General features: G+C 37.2%; 3 protein-coding genes across 3 annotated transcripts; 2 read left to right on the top strand and 1 right to left on the bottom strand.

Annotated features, from left to right (window-relative positions):
- Window positions 1-456: 456 nt before the first annotated feature.
- On the bottom strand, window positions 457-1,255 carry AKH1 (adipokinetic hormone 1). The gene is made up of 2 exons (XM_028308451.1): window positions 935-1,255; window positions 457-519 (listed from the first exon to the last, which is right to left on the bottom strand). The coding sequence occupies exons 1-2, from the start codon at window positions 1,097-1,099 to the stop codon at window positions 481-483; spliced, it is 204 nt and encodes a 67-aa protein (XP_028164252.1). The 5' UTR covers window positions 1,100-1,255; the 3' UTR covers window positions 457-480.
- Window positions 1,256-1,744: 489 nt separating this feature from the next.
- AKH2 (adipokinetic hormone 2) lies at window positions 1,745-3,372 on the top strand. The gene is made up of 2 exons (XM_028308437.1): window positions 1,745-2,164; window positions 3,325-3,372. The coding sequence occupies exons 1-2, from the start codon at window positions 1,991-1,993 to the stop codon at window positions 3,370-3,372; spliced, it is 222 nt and encodes a 73-aa protein (XP_028164238.1). The 5' UTR covers window positions 1,745-1,990.
- A 369-nt stretch (window positions 3,373-3,741) lies between these two features.
- Window positions 3,742-4,680, top strand: Dpit47 (DNA polymerase interacting tpr containing protein of 47kD; the record flags this gene model as incomplete). The annotated part of the gene is made up of 1 exon (XM_028308450.1): window positions 3,742-4,680. A coding segment is annotated over one exon (837 nt), but the record flags the coding sequence as incomplete, so codon positions are not given.
- Window positions 4,681-19,659: the final 14,979 nt, after the last annotated feature.

Here is a 19,659-nt window from a genome sequence, read left to right as displayed (position 1 = left end):
ATTAAAATAAAGTAGAAACTCCGACACGGCTAACAAGTCAGCTTACTAAGGTTAATGTGGATATCTCAAAAACTTGACGTGATAAAAATATGAGACATATATGTTTGTAATAAGGAGGCTGGTAGAAAACACATCCAATATGAATTATCTTTGGGTAAAAGAAAAACATTTTTTTTGTAAACTAGTGTTATTAAATCTTCCTACCTAATAGAGGTCTTCTCTCGTCTGGTAGCTAAGTACCTATTCACGAAAAGGCAAGGAAATAACGATAATAAAAGCAGTGGAGTTGAAAACAAATTACATATTTACTGCAGAATAAGCAACAATCCTTCAATAATATGAACACATTTGTATCTGATCAATCATACATGTTTCACTATAATAATGTATTAAGTATAAGAAATTACAAAACATTATAAATTGTAAAGATCCCAGTGGCGGCCATGTCGGTGTATTTTGTGCATTGTCTGGTCAATTTCTTCAAGGCTTCTGGCATAAAATAAATCTTTCAGCTTCGTTCTGAAAAAAGAAAAATAGGGCATTAGTAATAAAACAGGAATGAAGCCACTAACTTTGCTCTTTTAATTGAAATAAAGACGATGCATCTTTCACACGAGTACCTAAGTAATCCCTTTTTACCCGACTGCGTCAGAAGGAGGGTTATGTTTTTTAAGTTCTAAAGAAAAGAAATAGCATTGTTATTTATTTCGTTAGTAGGTACACTGCAGTTCTTAAGGTGACCAATCAATGTCCCTTGTTTGCTCTAGCGCTATTTCAGCTCTACCTAGTTTGTTTCGACTCGCTGGTAAAGCTAAAAGCCAGGGTCTCAGGCTGAAAAGCCTGTTCTTTATTTTAAGTTTGAAGGTTACCTACTTTTGTGGACCGATATCTTTGACTACAAACAAAAGAAGAAGAAGAAAAGTGGAGTCCTCACCTGAATCATCTTATAAATGGCCGCAATAGCTTCGTCGTTCCTACAGGACACAGTTCCAGCGATGGCTGCTCTCTTTCCTCCCCAGCTGGACGTGAAGGTCAGCTGTGCTTCAGCCACCAGACACATGCAGGCGATCAGGACAAATACTGCCAGAAACTTGTACATGGTGGAGATTTGGATGGAAACTAAAGATTCTTAATACACTGAAGTGGCAGGCACACTAAGGCAGACGAGCTCTGTGATGATTGGGAGGAGCAGAGCCGAGTTTTTATAGGACAAACTGGACGAAGCCGCACAAATTTTAATTTGTTTGTGATTAGTTTTCCGACCTACGAACATAACAATTCGTTCACTAGCTTTGTATTGTGGTTCTGTCCGAAAAATTTTCGTGATTTTTCGTTTTTCAAATTTTTATGGTTATCCTACATCCTACTAATATTACTTACATTGAAAGTATAATTATGAGGATGGATAGATGGATGTTAGTAACTCTTTCACGCAAATAAAGTACCTACCTACCTTGCTTAAATGGTTTTTGTCCTGCTACTAGCAATAGGTATACCACAGAACATTAATAAGCTGTACTACTTTAGACTAGTGTCTCTGTGACAGCGATGATGATATTTATTAGACTCTATAACTCTGTCATCACTAATTATTAGAAGCACTTATAGCTGTGTATATTAAGTTAATGCCATTAGCCCTAGCTACTGTCATTGGTATTTTATCTAAACTTCAACCTATAAAAAAGAAAAAACAACAGGGTTATTGAAGACATACCTATGTAGATGTTTCTCAGAAACGGTTAAAACAAAATCTGTTTTCATTTCTCGCTTCCAAAACTTTACCTACCCATTGTATTATTATAATTTCCAAGAACAACCCACTGCATCTAATTTATCTAAAACAATCAAATCACCGACCACGTTCCGTAACTCTACGGTCTTCTTTTGATTAAGACCAGACGCAATTACTTCGAAGTTTCGAATAACTTCGAGGCTATAAAAGTCGAGGGTGGCTTCTTCGACGGTCATTCGAAAGGTTCTCTCCACAACGATGGGTCGTATCGTGGTGTTCCTGGCTTTCCTGGCGGTGGTACTGGTGGTGTCTGACGCCCAGCTGACCTTCAGCACGGGATGGGGGCAGGGGAAGAGGTCTGGGCCTGGAAGTGTGGAGCCGGAACCGTGCTCGCCGGAGGAAGGGTTATACATGCTGTATAAGTTGATACAGGTAATATATTCATTGTTTCTCAAAGCTTACAATAATTTACTCTGTGTAATATCGCCTTTGTCCCTGAAAATAACTTTCAGTAACTTACGTAATTATAAAAACAAAATATTTCATTATTCCTACTAATCACTTGCTCTTTAGATAAAGATAGAAATGAAGTTTTTGAAAGCACATCACCTACTTTACAATTTGTATAATTTATGCAAGTTAGATTCTTCTACCGGTTTCTGGTGAAGAATTATGCTACGTACCCATTTTTTCAGCTTTTTGTGATGGCTAGAAATACGTATCCCATTCTCATTACTTTTTGAACACCCCTCGTACTTAGTCTTGAATGAGGATCAGTACTGTTGTAGAAAATTCAATAAAACTAGTATCTACGTTAATCTTTAAGACATAAGAAAGATATATCTTTTTGAATTATCCAAATCGGACCATTACTTACGAAGATATTAAGTAATAAACATAGGCCGTTTTTGCCGCTAAAAGTCAACGTACGCAAGGCCGCGTGACGTCATTATATCCGAATCGAGCGCAGCCGGCGTACTAATGGGATGGAAAATATTNGTAGTCATGAGGTAAAGGTCGCTTTTTACAAATTTGTTTAGTACGTCCCTTAGTGTATTCACATTAATTACTCCAGTAACAAAGATGGGTTCTGGCTTTGGTACATATGTTTTGTCTTTATTGTTGGTTTCATCCGTAGGCTCCGAGTCAAGTAGTTCAAAACTATTGCGTGTAGGGATCGCAAAGTCTGGTGAATTTTTCTGTTTTTTATTCCCGACCTTGTGAATTGGACTTGTTTCTTTCCTTTTCTTTCTCTTGGTGGGAATTTCGTCCCTCTGCCATTCTTCGTGGTCTGAGGTTATGTTGTCGCTGGCAAGTTGGATCTCGGTCTGTGAATCCAGATTGTCTATCTCCTTGTTCTGTTGCATGGAGTTATAGTCATTAAGGTCTGTTGGCAGAGACGATGTCGAGCTGCTTCTGTTCCGAGTAAACATGCTTCTATGAAAAGTCTGCTGAATCATGTTGTTAGGGTCGGTTGGTTTTTTTGAGTTTGGTAGGGTTTGTTGGTTTTTTGTATTTAATAGGTTCATCTTGTTCCCACGAGTAAGGCCGATATAACAGGTCGCTAGGAAGGTGACGCCTATTCTTCCTAGAAGGCTAATACAACGACGTTTGCCAGCTCCGTCGAAGTGGATCGTTAGCGACTGGTCTCCCACCAGCCATGCAGTCCTTTGGCACGAATCTCACCGTAGACTTGGGGTGATTTTTTATAGAAGTTGTCTTCTTCATAGTCCGGGCGGTTAAGCCAAGACTACCGATCCTGCAGGCAGCATTTACAGGGTTGCGGTTTGTGTGAGTCATTTCCTACTCTCACTGTGGGACCAAGCTGGTTAGGCTGGTATGGTCGGGTTAATTGACCGCCGCCCGAGACCCGGCGTTGTTATTCATTTAGCACCACCCAGGAGGCACGTGTAGGGTAGTGGGTAGGTAGTTCCTACGGACGCGAATAACTCTGCCCCCCGTTTTTCTTCTAATGTGATTTCTTTTCTTTAAACTGATAACAATTTTAATATATTTCACAATACACTTTCAGTTATACAGAGGGCATCAAAATTAAGTGTGACGATGCAGAAATAAACGCAAGCCTTTACAACAATAGAGCAGCCTCACACTGGTATCTCAAGAATTACAGATCAGCCCTATACGACAGCGAGAAAGCCCTGTCTTTCAAACCAGAACACATCAAAGCTCGGGTCAGAGCAGCCACGACAGCGCTACAAATAAGTAACTTCGATACATGTATTCAACATTGTCAAAAACTACTTGAAACACAAACGAAGAACAAAGACATAATTGAGCTACTAAATAAAGCAAAAAAGCAGAAAATGATTCAAGAGAGGGATGAACGAAGAAAACAAAAGATTGATGCGAAGAATAATGAGCAGAGAGAGGGAGTGGTAAATGCGATAATCGAGCGTGGTATAAGGATATCCAATTGCGAAGATGAAGATGATATCGATTTATCGAAATTGGAGCCGAGTTTACCAGGAGCCCAAGATTCGATCGTTCACATTGAGGACGGTATTTTAAAGTGGCCAGTACTATTCTTATACCCTGAATATCAGATGACTGATTTTATTAAAGCATGTCCAGAGGATGTACCGTTATTGAATCAATTGGAACAGGTATTTCCGGCACCGTGGGATGAAGAAAATAAATACAGTTGTGATACAGTAAATGTGTATTTTGAAGGATATGACAAAATGCCTCACGTGATTGACGCTAAGAAAAAATTGGGTGACTTATTAGTAACGAAGTACTTTGAACTGAAAGCAGGTACGCCAGCGTTTTTCATATTGCCACGTGGTAGTCAAATAGAGAGTAGATTTTTAGAAAGCTATATTTAGTTGTGGTATTTTGATATCTATATGTTTATTATGTAAAAATACTTATTACATTCTAATTACATGAATCTGTGTATACTTTTAATAAAATGATATTTATTTCAATATGTGTTTTATAATTCCGTACCTGTATCTATTAAATCTTCAGCTATGTAGTGATAAAATGTATTTCAGTAAATTGGTAGTTCTGCTTATAAAAGTAGTAGTATGTAAGGTAGTTCAATAAATAAGAACGAATCTTTATTGAAAAGGTCAATAAAACATACAGGCTGTTTATATTTTTTATACATGATCATTTTTAGAGCACTCAATATACCTATCAATTTATGACTAACTAGCTTTCCGCCAGCGGCTTCGCCAGCGTGGAATTTTGTCTGTCACAGAAAAACATTATCGCGCGGGTCCCTGTATCAAGAACCGGGATAAAAACTATCCTATGTCCTTTCCTGGGACTCAAACTATCACTATGCCAAATTTCATCAAAATCGGTTCAGTGGTTTAGGCGTGAAAGCAAGACAGACAGAGTTACATTCGCATTATAANCAAGACTACTGATCCTGCAGGCAGCATTCACAGGGTTGCGGTTTGTGTGAGTCATTTCCTACTCTCACTGTGGGACCAAGCTGGTTAGGCTGGTATGGTCGGGTTAATTGACCGCCGCCCGAGACCCGGCGTTGTTATTCATTTGGCACCACCCAGGAGGCACGTGTAGGGTAGTGGGTAGGTAGTTCCTACGGACGCGAATAACTCTGCCCTAATACAATAGGCTTAAAATTTAATTTTGCGTGGACTTTTTCCATTCGAAATTTTTCTCCTAAGTAATGTTTCTTTTTAGATAGCAATAAAAATTTGTGGAAATAGCTGCTATATGCGCAAGTAATATATTACGCATTTTTTCTATCTCCTGAAAGCAAAAGGAAATAATTATGCATTTAGGAGGTATTGTCACTTCACCTTCGATAAGTAGGCAACGTTTTACCGCAGGTAACACCGCGGGGCACAGCTAGTTAGGTATAAATATTAAAAGTTTCCCTTGTTTCTCTTCCATCAGATAATGCAATTAATCTTGCCATAACCAAGCGGAGTGGGTTGAGCAAAAACAATTTATCATGAGGTGATTAATTTGTACATGAAAGCTGATTCACTTTGTATTCTTTTCAAACTTTAGAGCTAAAGTATTGTGATAGTTCTTTACTTAATCAGTATAGAATACTATAATGTAGTCTCTATCAATAAAATATTAGGGTGAATGAATTTTCACCTATTTTGAGATCATAATTTTATTTATTTAAAACTTATTTGCACGTTGAACATGGACAAAAGAAGAACTGCCATTTATAGCATTCTCCTCCAGTTAACCTTTGAAAATGTTTAGTTCTTTTATGCCTTTCCTGACGCAAAAGCAGTAAGGATGTATTTTACACCATTCGTGTCTCAGCTGAGATTCGAATCCTGAACATCCAAGTCCAGAGAGTGTAACTTTCTAACCACTGGACCACATGTTAAACATAACCTAACGCTTAAGAATGCTGCAGACTATACTGATAAATATTATCTAGCGAAAAACATTCACTTCTAAACTGTTTACCCCTGTCACTTGAAAGGAATTCCCTAGAAAACTCTTAAGCGCCCAGTTTTTGCATAAACTTAGTATAAAAATAAACCCGTCCGAGTCGCCTTTTGGAGGTTTCCGGCGACTGGGACCGCAATTAACTAGGACCGCGGTCCCAGTCGCTGGATCCATAAAAAAATAATATTTTTCTTCCAGCGACTAAGTAGAACCACTCAAAGATAACTTAAAAAAATATATTTTATTATTCAAGCCAAAATCGGTACAGAACTAAAATATGAGTGGTCCCAGTCGCCAGTAGAAAATTATTTAATTTTTATGGATCCGGCGATTGGGACCGCGGTTCTAGTTAGTTGTGGTCCCAGTCGCCGGAAACCTCGCCTTTTGTAAGTCACGGAGCGTGTAAGACAGATAGATCCTTCTTATCTGCATACTTTTGGGCCAATCAAGATAGGACCGATCCGCGCCTTAATAGAGGGTATACAAATCCGCTTCCTTCAGAAACTAGTGAAGAAAAGTGAGCTTTCACAACGGTTTAGGTGAATATTTCTAGTTGACCTCGCAAATGATTTTGTGAGTTGTGTTTTTTCATATCTAAAAATACACCTGAAAGTCGAAAGTTTCCAATAATATGCAAAACATTTTTAACATAGGAACAAAAGGATACTATAAAGTAAATTATTATTTAAATGACAAGACCTTGTATAAGTCTACAAGCCCTGAAAAGGGTTCGTAAACCAATAAAGAATATCAATTTGAATAATACAACACACGCTAAAGTAGTTTCTCAATCGGATCAACGTATGAAGCGACCATTTTTTTCGTATCTGGCGTAATAACACCTCCCAAGTCTAATGCGTATGTTATAAAACAGCTAACATAAACATCAGGTAAGAAAACTTCCAGACGCTGGTAACCTCGGCCTCTGCGAAAAAAGTAACAAAATACTCGAGTGGGCGTTACTTATTTACGGACTTAGAGCCAAAGCACACGATGCGTTGCGGCGCCGTAACGCAAAGATTTCGCCGTGCACTGAAAAAAATGTTTCGTTATTGCTTGCTTACACAAAAAAAAAACCTCATAAAACTCATTTATTTCTGTAAATAGGCTTTAAAAACCACTTTTACACGTCCCACTTGCGAACTAAGTTAACCTTTGACCAAACCAGGTTTAGCTCACTACCTACAAAATATACCTACTGTTTAGATTATTTATTTATTTACACAACATATTCCTTATAACCATATAATAACCTAGTTAAAAGTAACTTTTTTGTGTAAACTAAACCGTTTTTTGATTTTGGTGTAATCGCGCAACGCGGTGCCGCATCGCTCGCGTGCCCGCCATTATTTCTATGTAAGGGCTCGTTCTCATAGCAATCTAGTTTTGCGAGAACCAGTAATGCAGGATCCAGGAACTGGACTGTCATGTGAACACACATAGTGTGTATGAAATTCGAATTACATATTCGAACGGATCGGTTTTTTTCGGGACACTGCAAACAGGAACTGTGAACGTTAATGTTAAAACACAAATAATACTAAAATGGGATCCTACAAAAACAGGTCCTGCAAAAAACGGGATGTCTCTGTAGCTCAAGCCCTATGATGACGCAGCGACACCGCTCAGTTGCTAACGGATCGTGTGATTTGGCTCTTACGTCTATGTACAGACAACGGCACTTCAAGATAAACTTGTAGCTTCTAATGTAGTTGTAATAGAGGTGATTTTTAAACAAAAGAAATGCTGTCCTCTGTACCATCCCTTGAGGTTAGACCACGCGTCAGGCGTCGTCAAACTACGTTTCTATTCAATATTTAAGTGAATAAATTGTTGTTGAGATAGTAATTTAACTTTTTAGACTTGTTCAAGGTAAGCACTAAAACAAAGTTTATTCCGAAGAAAATGAGACTTGAATGTGTCAAGTCTGGGTACAGCATAATAAATTATGTACCTAAGCAAAAAAATGTTTGGAATGTTACTGCGTAGCTCGCATATTGATGACACTTTATTTTTCACAAAAGTGGGTGATATATGCGCTGCTTTTTCAAAACACATTATTGTCTAGCAGTTTTATGCCTGTTTTCACCATCAATCCCTAATTTTTAAGTGACCCCTATGGTAAGACATAAATAACAGGAATTTTGTTTTCATAGAAGTCACTTAAAAATTAGGGATTGATGGTGAAAGCGGGGTTTAAGTACTCCCTTTACTCTGGTCTTACTCTACCACTTATGAAGAGTCAAGTTGTACTGGGTAAACGTTTTAAAAGATTCTAGTTGCAAAAATAGATATATTTACGTTTATTGATGCTATGATTTGGTATAGTATGAGTATAAATACAGTTTACAGATTGGGTTTAGAATATTGCCTAGTCTAAGACGTCTTAAAAACACAACTTCTTCATTGAGCTTGCTGAGCAATCAATCAAACATCAATAACCCTTGCCAAGATAATATCAACAATAACAATATCAGTACAAAATACAATAACAGTACACATGCCTACAATAACAGTATAACATATACTTTAGTCACATGTACCGACCGCAAAACCATGTGGGCGACATTTTAATTTAATAATTTAAAAACGTGAAAGCTCTTGTATGTGACACGAACCGCTCGTTAGGCTGCCTTTCCACCAAAGATGTGCGAGGATGCGTAGCGAGAGCTATGTTTGTAACCCAATTATCTATATACTTATAATAAATCTGTAGAAAGGTCAATTCTGTACATGAAATATATTTTCAAAATAACTATCAGGGGGTGATTAGTGATCGATACTGATACCAAAAATGCAATCAGTAAAATTTTTGTCTGTCTGTCTGTCTGTCTGTCTGTCTGTCTGTCTGTATGTTCCTTATAGAAACAAAAACTACTCGACGGATTTTAACGAAACTTGGTACAATTATTCTTCATACTCCAGGGCAGGTTATAGGATACTAAGGAATTCCCACGGGAACGGGAATTAGCGGGAAAATCCTTTTGTATGTAAAATCTAAACCGCTTAAGTTAGACGCTTGAAATTTGGCATGTAGGTACCTTAGTAAACTTAGAGCTTAGTTACAACAAGGAATTCCCGAAATTCCCGCGAAAACGGGAACAAGAGGGAAAATCCTTTTGTATGAAAAATCTAAACCGCTTAAGTTAGATGCTTGAAATTTGGCATGCAGGTACCTTAGTAAACTTAAAGCTTAGTTATAACAGGATATTGCAAAATTCTTACGGGAACGGGAGTTAGCGGGAAAAACATTTGTATGAAAAAATCTAAGCCACGTAAGATATACGCTTGAAATTTGGCATGCAGGTACCTTAGTAAATTTAAAGCTTAGTTACAACAGGATATTGCAAAATTCTCACGGGAACGGGAGTTAGCGGGAAAAAACATTTGTATGAAAAAATCTAAACCGCGTAAGATAGATGAAAGGGGTAAAACGGGATCCACGCGTACGAAGTCGCGGGCGGCCGCTAGTAGTGAATAGAACACTAAGTACATAAACAAAAACAACACAAACAAGAATAAAAACAATTACTGAGCCACTGTGCCAATACCTCCGCTTAGCATTTATCTTGACATGCTCGTAAAGCCTAAAGCTAAAGAAGCTTGCTTTTGGCATCGCGCATCCGTTCGAGTAAGAGAAATGAGACAAATTCGATATCTCTCAAAAGGGTACGCAATGCAGGGACGTTTATACTCGTACATGAAGTTATGCATTTTTGACGCTATTTTAGTGGTAGGGCTTGTTCTAAGTCCGCCTGGCTAGCTATCCTACCTTAGTCGGTCGCCATAATTACAATGTACAATGTACAGTTAAGGTAGCCGATTCCTCTGTGGTTGACGATTCCGGGTAAAGCTCGCTTGCACCTGCGGCCTGATCATAACTTTTGCTACCACCATTGGTTCCTTACAAACACAGCTCTCGCTTCGCCTCCTCGCACATCTATGGTGGAAACGCAGCCTTACAGTGAACGAATTTTTATTCCAACCGTACTTGTAGTTTTGATAGAATCGTGCCACGTTGACAGCGAAACGCAATAAGCATATTAATTTTTAAGTTTCCTCTTGTACTCGTATGTATGCGACTGGTAAAAGAGTCACCAGGAATTCGTATTTATGCTCTTTTTTGATGCGCTTATGAAATTAAAGTAGAAAGAAAACAAGTCTGCTCGAAGTTTATACAAGTGACGAAGATACTGCCAAATATCATGCTCTACAAAAAATTAAAATATTTTAAAACTTTTGAATATTGTGATTCTCCATGCTAGCTAAATATTGTCAAGGTCCAGGTTGTATTTAGGTCTAGTTGTACCTAAAATTACATTTTTGTATATTATGTAAAAAAAGTATGTAAAAAGTGTAATATAAGATGTAAAAAAAGATTTCTTCCATAGGCAGCAAAAGAAAACATTTCCCAAAGAGTTCACAAAAAGTAAATCACAAACAAACTCTTAACGACATCTCAACTTTTATCAAAAACATTTGAATACCGAAAAGTTAACCCAAAAATGTCAACGTAACAAATGTAGCTTTAAAACATTCAGCCAGCGTCTCTACATTATCGTTTTCACATCATCTAAGCATTAGAAGAAGGGTTACAATACAATAAATGTTTCAGATGTGTACGTGCATGGAAACGCAATGCTTGTAATATTTTCAACAGCGCTCGCTTGAAAATTGGCCGGTGTTGGTGAAACACGAGCTGTTACTGTAATTTTATTGTGGCTAGTGATGTGGCGTGTTGCGGTTTTGTAACTCTTGAGTGTGTAACTAATTTGGTAATTATTATTGCATTGCAAGTAATTAATTTCTGCTTCAGATGTTAAGCCGTTGAACGGTGTCAGATGGCTATGCTGGTTCATGTTATCATCTGGCACAAGGGTATTAATTAACACAGTTACATATTACCGGATAGAAGAATAAGATTATTCAAGTTAATTATTGATATTAGCTCTATTATCAATTGAAACTAAATTACATATTAATTTTTGACATTAACATGATCTTATTGCGTACTGACTTCGTAGTAATAAACTCCCTTTTTGTTAGTTGACGTGGGACACTTGACAGCACATTTAGAAAACGTAGTTTTTGCGTAATCACCTCATTGTGGCAGTCATTTGTGTTTCTTTTTAATTAAAAAAAAATAACCAAATGCGGCTTGTGCAACGATTTTAGATTGCGGTATATTACTTTGCGTTCTACACGCATTGTAACTAACCAGTAAATATTGAACTGACACTGTCCCAGCCCTATGCAGTGCAGCACTAAAATATTCATGCCCGTAGGTATACGCCTTAGTTTTGACATTGCGGTGTTTCTTTATATTTCACATTCACACAAAACCACAGTAGCTAACGTACTTTTGGTACAGACTTTAAACATTCCAACCATTCACTGAGAGTGCAGCTTTACATAAAACTGTTAACTTTATGAAGATTCTTCGTATAGTTATGTAGCGTACCTACTTAAAATAAAGTGAGAACTATTTTTGTGCTAAATGTTTCTTGAAAATGTTAAAAATTATATTTCAAACATTCATCTTAAGAATTCAGATTCATTACCTTATCCTTTTATCAGGTGAGATGCACGCCAAGAGCTTCCTTGTTGTGGATTAAAGAAACTGGCGTATTCTAGCACATTTTTAGAAGAATCGTACGATGGCCTCTATTTTAGTGACTGTCATCTAAAGTTGCACGACTGTCTTAAAATTTAGCAAAACAATTTGGTATGTGTATTAAATAGCTTTGACAAACTTTGTGCATCAAAATAAATTTACAATTTCGCTTGAGGATCTTGTACTTCGTTCGTTCGTTTCAGCCGAAAGACGTCCACTGCTGGACAAAGGCCTCCCCCTTAAGGCACTTATGCCCGTTTTCACCATCAATCCCTAAGTTTCAAGTGACCCCTATGGTAACACATAATATGAATTTTGTTGGTATAGGGGTCACTTAAAAATTAGGGATTGATGGTGAAAACGGGCATTAGTCTATCAACATTAAAAGGTTTTAAAAGTATTTTTCTAAAAGAGTACAGAAAAGCTCGGTCACATACACTTTTGTAACTCTTCATTTTTGTTCATAAGAAACAATGTGAAAATACTTTAAAGCAAGAGCGAGAATCTGTTAAGTAATAATCACAATATTACAAAGTTTAAAGAACATTTTTATCCTTGCAACTGTAGAATGCAATCCGGGAATATCCCAGAAACTTTGTTTCTTACAACTTCTTAGTGAGATGATAAAACGGTCTTCCTATTAAGATAATTAATTGGGACATTTACTTCGGGAACTGGTCTAATTTTCTGTTATTTTAACAGAGTAAATAACTTGAAAGCTTTCGTAATTGGCGAAAAAGAGATAATGCACTTTATAATTGCACAAGAAATTAGTGATGTTTTTCGTCGACTCTGAATGCACTTTTCTGGTTCATTATTATTGTTATTGCTGACTAGTTCCATTTAAAATTATTCAAATAAAGAAAGGGAGATAAAAAAATCAAACAAAGAGGTTTCCAACAGAGTAGAATAAGACCACACCTGCACTCTTCTCGAAGATGTCGTAAGAGGCAACTAAGGGAGAAATGTGTGAACATCAGGCCTCCCCAACCCGTCTGTCCAGCGTAGGGAGTGAGCCAAATCCCCAATTTCCTCCAAGCAACCGGAGTAGTATTGCTGCGTCATAGCAGTGCCTTTTGCTCTTCGAGTATCCACGGAAGACTAGCATCGTGGTGTCCTTTACATCTCGGCATGATGCTGATTGGATAAAGTGTCGCTGAATAAAACGCTTCATTTCATTTCCATTTAGTTCTGGTAAATTGGAGAGAGTCGTGTTTCTGTAGAGGAGACTAAAATAACCCTAAGCTGATCAACAAAACTTTTTTTTTTAATTTTTTAAACATCTCAACGGTGCAAATCTTAAGAGTTGCAGTTGATCCTTAAATTTTTTAAGAAATTATTATTACAGCTTTACATGTTATTGTAATCCAAAATATTAAATATAAACATAATAAATTATGGACTGCACAAGTAGGTGCCCTTAATGTGAGTAACGTCGTGTATAATGAAGTTCAGTTCCGAAAACCTTCGGAATTTTCGGCGATCCGGAGTTTGGAAGTATTCGAAGTAACTCCGTAAGGGCATTAGCGTTACGAAACAAAATTAACAGCAAAATTTTAGCGGGCACCACACATTTGCACGGTTATGCAATTTTGCAAGTAATGAAGATGTATGGTTATTTTCCTACCATGATTTTCATTGCGCGGACGTGATGTGTGAGATTCTTTCTTAAGATCGTTTTGACAAGAGAATAACCTTTATTTTAATGGATATTCAAAAGCTGGGGTTAAGGAGATACCGAGATATGAGGGAAAAGAGAGATATTTGGGTATATTACACAAGGTAACTCTTTCGAAATTGATTTATCATTTTGTGTTACGTTAATATGCTGTGAAACACTTCATGTCATCAGCATTTTGCTAAATAATTTCTAATTCTATCGACAAAAGCATAATTTTAATTTAAATTCCGCTTTTGTAACAACGCACACAGCTTTATCAAATTATAACTAGGTACTTACATAATAATACTTCAAAAATGTTAAGCTGAAAATTCAATGTCGAAACCTGTCACTACCACACAACAGTTTCATTTGATTTCAAATCAAGTTTGACACGGGTGCCACCCACAAGGAAGTTAATTAAAATTTTAAAACTGTATCCAATAGTTTCGTTTACAGTAACGGATATCTCGGCATTCCCGGTAATACGGGTAATAACTGGTAATAACCCTCCGAGTGCGCAACTTTCGTTGAAATTAACAAAGTTTCAGCCTCACTGGGATCCAAGCAACATAAATCGTGATGAAATTTGAAAATAAAAATAAGCCGGGGAATTTTAACGGCTAACGGCCTTGATTGTTATGTTGTTGTGTATGTTCTATTTGGGGTTTTAAGCGGTTAATTAGTGAAAACTCTGTCATAGATTAAAATATTGACACAGTAATATGGACACACCTTTGTTTCAAAAGAATCAAGTCGGGTAAATGTTTTGATAGGCAGTAGTAGGGTTAAAAATTTATTGAAATGTGTGAGCTTTCAAGAACCTTAGTAATTTCAATGTTAATTCGAAAGCCTAGATAAACTTGTTATAATTGGATTTTCCAGCTAAATACAAAAGTATTTTTGAAGTTATAATAGGACGATTTTGCCGCAAAAATGATGTGATATTAGACCTAAACAATAAACTTTTTGCTAGATTTATTTATGATTTACAGTTGTACCTACTAGAAGTAAAAAAGTAATTTCCCCTGGCACAGTTCAGAGTAATGGCCAAAAGTATTGCCAGTGACGATAGCTTTAATATTAAAATGGGGAAATCCCCGGGGAGAAATTAAAACAGGGATATGCCCTGGAGGGCAAGGATTGCGGCTAACGAGTTACAGATCTGTTAAAATATATGTATAATTGTAAATATAAATTACTAATAGTCCCGTTAACCTCTCGGGGTTAGCTAAATATGCTAGTGTTACGAAAGGGTTCACCACAATAGTCGAGCGGCGGATATCGAACCCGCGTTCCTTGGATAACGAGTCGGCCAGTCTGATACCTTCACCGTTCAACTATGGTCTCTTCATATTTGCTAGCATTCGTTTCAAACAAAGTCTTGCGCTGCTGCCATCCAGGTTCTCCCGTGACCATCACTAGATATTTTATCACGCAGAGGATCGATGATATTATCATATTCTAAACAAAATTATTTACAGTTCCTTTTGCAACTTAGTGCTACTGTCCAAAGAAGCGTAACTTTATTTTAATCATGTTTTTCGTATTTAAACTTAATATTTTCCAAGGTGGACCGACAACCTCTTAAAGTTAGCAGGAAGGCGCTGGATGCAGGCCGCTACCAACCGGTCATTATAGCAATCATTAGGGACGCCGCGCCGTTCAGAAGTGGACTTCCTATGGCTGAAAAATGATGATGATGCTGATTCCACTTGGTCGACTGACGATCTGGAGATGGTTGCGGAAAGTAGCTGGATGCGGACAACACAGGACCAGGCGTTGTGAAAATCATTTGGAACCAGTGTCTATTTTGTGCCTCAAATTGAAAATAAGACGTTTAGAAAACTATCTATAAAAATTTTACGTTCAAAATGCAGCTGTTCTAGTAGATATTTAGGTATATTATGGTAGTTTAGCGATAAACCATTTTAATAACTAGCATATTATACCCACCTTGTGTTAACGTTTGATATTAACGGCCTCGTAACATGAATCAGCTTTAAAATGGTGCTTGTATTTGCCAAAATTTTCTAGTATAGAAATATTAAAGGTATTTAATATGTATTATTATCCTACAGCTTTAAAATTTAACTTTAATAAAAAGCTTCTAACCTTTGATATTTATGATTAAAGGCTTAAACAAAATAAAAAGGTGATTTGGAACTAACTGACTGGACTGTAAAATCGTCATAATTATCGTTCGTTATTTCGTTCGTTCGTATATTGAAGTGATTTAGAAAATTGTTGTGTCTTATTTGATAGAATTATTAGATAACGTTATCAACTATCAGCCGTAACAACGTAACGACGTATCACACTTCCAAAAAGGGATCGTAACCGTATCAACTCGATGCGGTCAGTATTTATATGAAACTCTGTACTGCAAGTACCTACTGCAATGCACACATTATCCGCACCGTAACATAAACGCCCCGCCTCGCGGTTGACAGCACGCGAAAGGCGATGACAGCTCGCAAAGGCGTTTCCAAGTTAATAAGTCTGCTATGACTTTTAAACCTATTATTATAACAGGCTACCTCCCAAAACAAAAACATGTCTGCTGCATAACCACCCATAAACTGCTCACCACAATTTATGTACTGTCACTTTTTATCTTCCCATCTCAAAACATTTTTGTGAGACAATTTTCACGTCATAAAACAAAAGATTTATCAAACAAGAAGCTTAGCAAGATTGTTGTACGCCTCAACATATCGCCATAATACTAGCACTTACCGAGTTACGCTCATATCTGGGGATGTTATAGCTCCTATACGTATGTAGGAGGTAGCGAGAGCGGGCACTTGTATAGGTAGTTATTTGCTTGAGCATTCGCATGTTCCAAAATGTAAAGAGTTAGGCTGGGTTGCAGCATCTTGCTTTAACTTTAACAAACGTCCACTCCATACAAAAACACCGATTGGTTATAGTCACGGTTAAATAAGATGGTACAACTCAGCCTAAGAGTCAAATCTTGAGTAGGATGACATCTAAGGGCCTAAACTGTTCTGCAGGAACTACATAGCAATGCGTAAGAAGTGACCATGGGAAAAAATAATATTATGTGAACATCAGGCCTCCTAAACCTGTCTGGCCAGCATACCAGCTGTAGTAAATTGGAAAGATTCGTGTTCCTCCAGGGGATACAAAATGATTCTATAAGGATGATAGAAGAAAATCAAATATAATTAGTAGTAGCAGAATTTGGAGGTACCTACCTACAGTTGTCAGAAATAGAACCTCAACTAACCAATAAATTTTGATCGTTATGTTCTTAGTAAAACTGAGCCTAATCTATGTAGATCATAGCACCCGTAGCACAGGTTTCTCTTATGAAACCTATTTCAGGCACCAGTCCCTTATTTACTTTGGGTTTCAAATCCTTGGCCTAGTTTTTTTTACTTTTAAGGACCTGAATTGTGAAGGGTTTAATCTTTTTTTTTGTTCATTGAATCAGGATTGTTCATTTCCGCGAGTTTGCATCGAAAAGAAAACACGCGCGACTACCCCTCCTGAGATACCAAATCGACAGGACAATCACGAGCGAGTATTGAAGCACGCACTTATTCTTCACCCATTTGCATTGTAAAGACAATAAACCATATGTAAAAACGGTGGTGCAATTAATACTCTGCAGTATTTTTTAACTGCCTGAATAATATTAGAAACACAAATTATAATTCATGCTTATTCATGTATTTCCTCCGCCATTTTTCGCAGTTTGGCACCTCACGTCACACATCATTTTACCGAAGTCAGCCCTATGTCTTCGGCGCAGTACCGTACCTCTAGTACGAAAAACTTTCGAGTTCGTTTCGTTGAGTATTCAAAGTGTCATCGAAAAATTTTGTATGAAAAATTAAACAGCGCCCCCTATATTATAGCCGCCCTAGGGGGTGACACTTTGAATACGCAACGAAACGAACTCGAAAGTTTTTCCTACTAGAGGTACCGATCACTGACGTTTGTCAACAAAATGGTGCTCGACTCTTGAGACAAGCTAAATTACACCATATTGTTAACGACATTGAGCATACATTTTTAAATACCTTCGCGAAGAAAATCTTCTGTACGAAGTACTTATTATTATTCTGTGATTGAATCTAGACCCGCTCCCGCTTTGCGTACCACAATAATACAACCTTTACCTTACACACATCCAGAAAATACACGCGCCATGAGCGTGGCGATAGCACCCTTGTTCTCGCTCACAACTTTTAATGAATCCTTATCTCTAAGAGGTGTGAGATGGAACCTAGAATACTTAAGCTGGTTCTTAATTTAAGGAAGGTTTGTACGGTTAAGACAATGGGGGAATTAATTTGCGACATGTTGTTACAAGTTAATGTAATGAAACAGATTTTTCCTGTAAATTGTCAGGTAAATGTGTAGAATGGATAATAGTCATCCTAGTTCAATCCCTTTATGATCCTTTTTCAAATAATTGAAAAGAAAAGAGAGAAAGCAGTCGTAGGGGAGACCGAGGAGAGATGTGACAAAGGAGAGTTGTAACTTTGTAGATTTTTTGGAACTCATTAATACTAGCGAGCTCGTTTAAGTGCGCATTTTTAGTTCAAGTCTTGAGCTAACAAATTTTAATACGTACTGTTGCAAGCTCGCTAATAGTTAATAGGTTTCCAATAACCGACAATGTCACAACTCTCCTCGGTCTCCCCTACCTTATATTAAGTAAGAGTTAATTAGTACCTATATTTTTGACTCGTATGTCGTGTGTATGTGTCGTTCAACACATTGTGTGTATATAAAATATGTACTTTTCAAAATATTAATGAGGAGTTTTCCTCTCTGGCGAGTGAATAAAATTAAATCACTGTCGAGAATTCAATATGATTTTCTTCCATTAGACCCATTTACATTAATATTTTATACACAGAAGTTAATGTTTAGCAAAATATTCTCAGGACAGGTAACACCTTTCCATTTACGAGTAACTTTGTTAATCTGTCAACCTTTCTTAGAATTTGAATTTGGGTCATACTAACGTATAAGTAATAAGATGAAAGACCTTTTATTTAATCTTAGAAATTGGACAAATCTACTAAGTAAGTTGAATCACAGTGATAAATACTTAGTCAGATATTTTTGGAAGATTCTACGGACACTTTTTTTATCCACAACGAGGAAGCTCTTGGCCTGTATCTCATCTGATGGTAAGTGATGATCAGGCCGAAGGTGAAAGCGAGGTTCACCCGGAATCCTCAACCACGGAGGAACTGGCTATCTTGCCTCTAACTACCGAAACACAACAATGCTGTTAACATTGTTGTTATGGCGACAGACAGGTAAGATGGTGGTAGCTAGCCAGGCGGACTTAGAGTTAGAACAAGCCTACCACCAACCAAACCGAACAGAAAAATCTGACCCCATTTGGAATCGAACCCGGGACTTCTGCGTCTGAAGCAGGTGGTCTTACCACTAGACCACAGAGGCGGGTAATATATTTATAGCTCACACTCGTTCGTGAATGTTGTAGAGGCAACTGAGGGACAAGTATGCGAACATCAGGCCTCTCTAACTTGTCTGTCTAGCATGGGGAGCGTAGGCCAAATCCTCATTCATTTTTCCTTTGGTAAATTGGATAGGGTTGTGCTCTACAGTGACTAAATACTTCTCATCAGTGCTTGAATAGGCCCTTTTTAAGGCATTCATATTGTCTTAAATACAGCTTGTCGTACCATACATTTATTGTCACACACCTCAAGTAGCCACTTCAATTCAACTTTGTGCTTAAAAACTGTAGCTCCGTGAAAAAAATATTATTGTGTGTTACTCGTAGATATTTAACATACGACACTTTAGTGTAGTTAATGCGTTTTTCAATGAAAAATGGCGGGAAAAGGCATTATTCGAAGAACTACCTATTTCAGTTTCAGAAACATACTGAATAAAATACTAAAGTAAATATTCATTCATAAACATTGCATTGTTGTTTTGCGATAAGACAAGTTCGTTCCTCAAATTAAAATAAGTTTACAGAAATTCAAGAGCAGTATTTTGTTGCAAATTTCCTGAAACTATTCCGTGCTTCAGGCCAAGTTTGAAATAAAGTTGTACTTGTAAAGGATCGCTCGTTAATCGAGGTTCCCTAATTAATTAATTAGGGCCCTACATAACTGTGTAGGTAGGGAAGCCGGTTAGTGCTAGTGTAGGTAATATATCATCATCAACGTAAAATAATATCACTTTATTATTGTTTACTGAAAATGTTCTTGAGTA

The sequence above is a fragment of the Ostrinia furnacalis genome, unplaced genomic scaffold (assembly GCF_004193835.3).
Source record: "Ostrinia furnacalis isolate ACB-3 unplaced genomic scaffold, ASM419383v2 OfSCF2419, whole genome shotgun sequence".
Taxonomy (NCBI): domain Eukaryota; kingdom Metazoa; phylum Arthropoda; class Insecta; order Lepidoptera; family Crambidae; genus Ostrinia; species Ostrinia furnacalis.
Note: the sequence above shows the minus strand (reverse complement) of the source record. Positions and strands in the feature narration are given on the sequence as shown.

Excerpts from the sequence above, each read along its gene's own strand:
- AKH1 (XM_028308451.1), bottom strand. The coding sequence starts at position 1,099 with ATGTACAAGTTTCTGGCAGTATTTGTCCTGATCGCCTGCATGTGTCTG. Across the intron at positions 520-934 it reads CCATTTATAAGATGATTCAG|AACGAAGCTGAAAGATTTAT; the intron begins GTGAGGACTCCA and ends TTCTTTTTTCAG.
- AKH2 (XM_028308437.1), top strand. The coding sequence starts at position 1,991 with ATGGGTCGTATCGTGGTGTTCCTGGCTTTCCTGGCGGTGGTACTGGTG. Across the intron at positions 2,165-3,324 it reads TGCTGTATAAGTTGATACAG|AAGGCTAATACAACGACGTT; the intron begins GTAATATATTCA and ends TATTCTTCCTAG.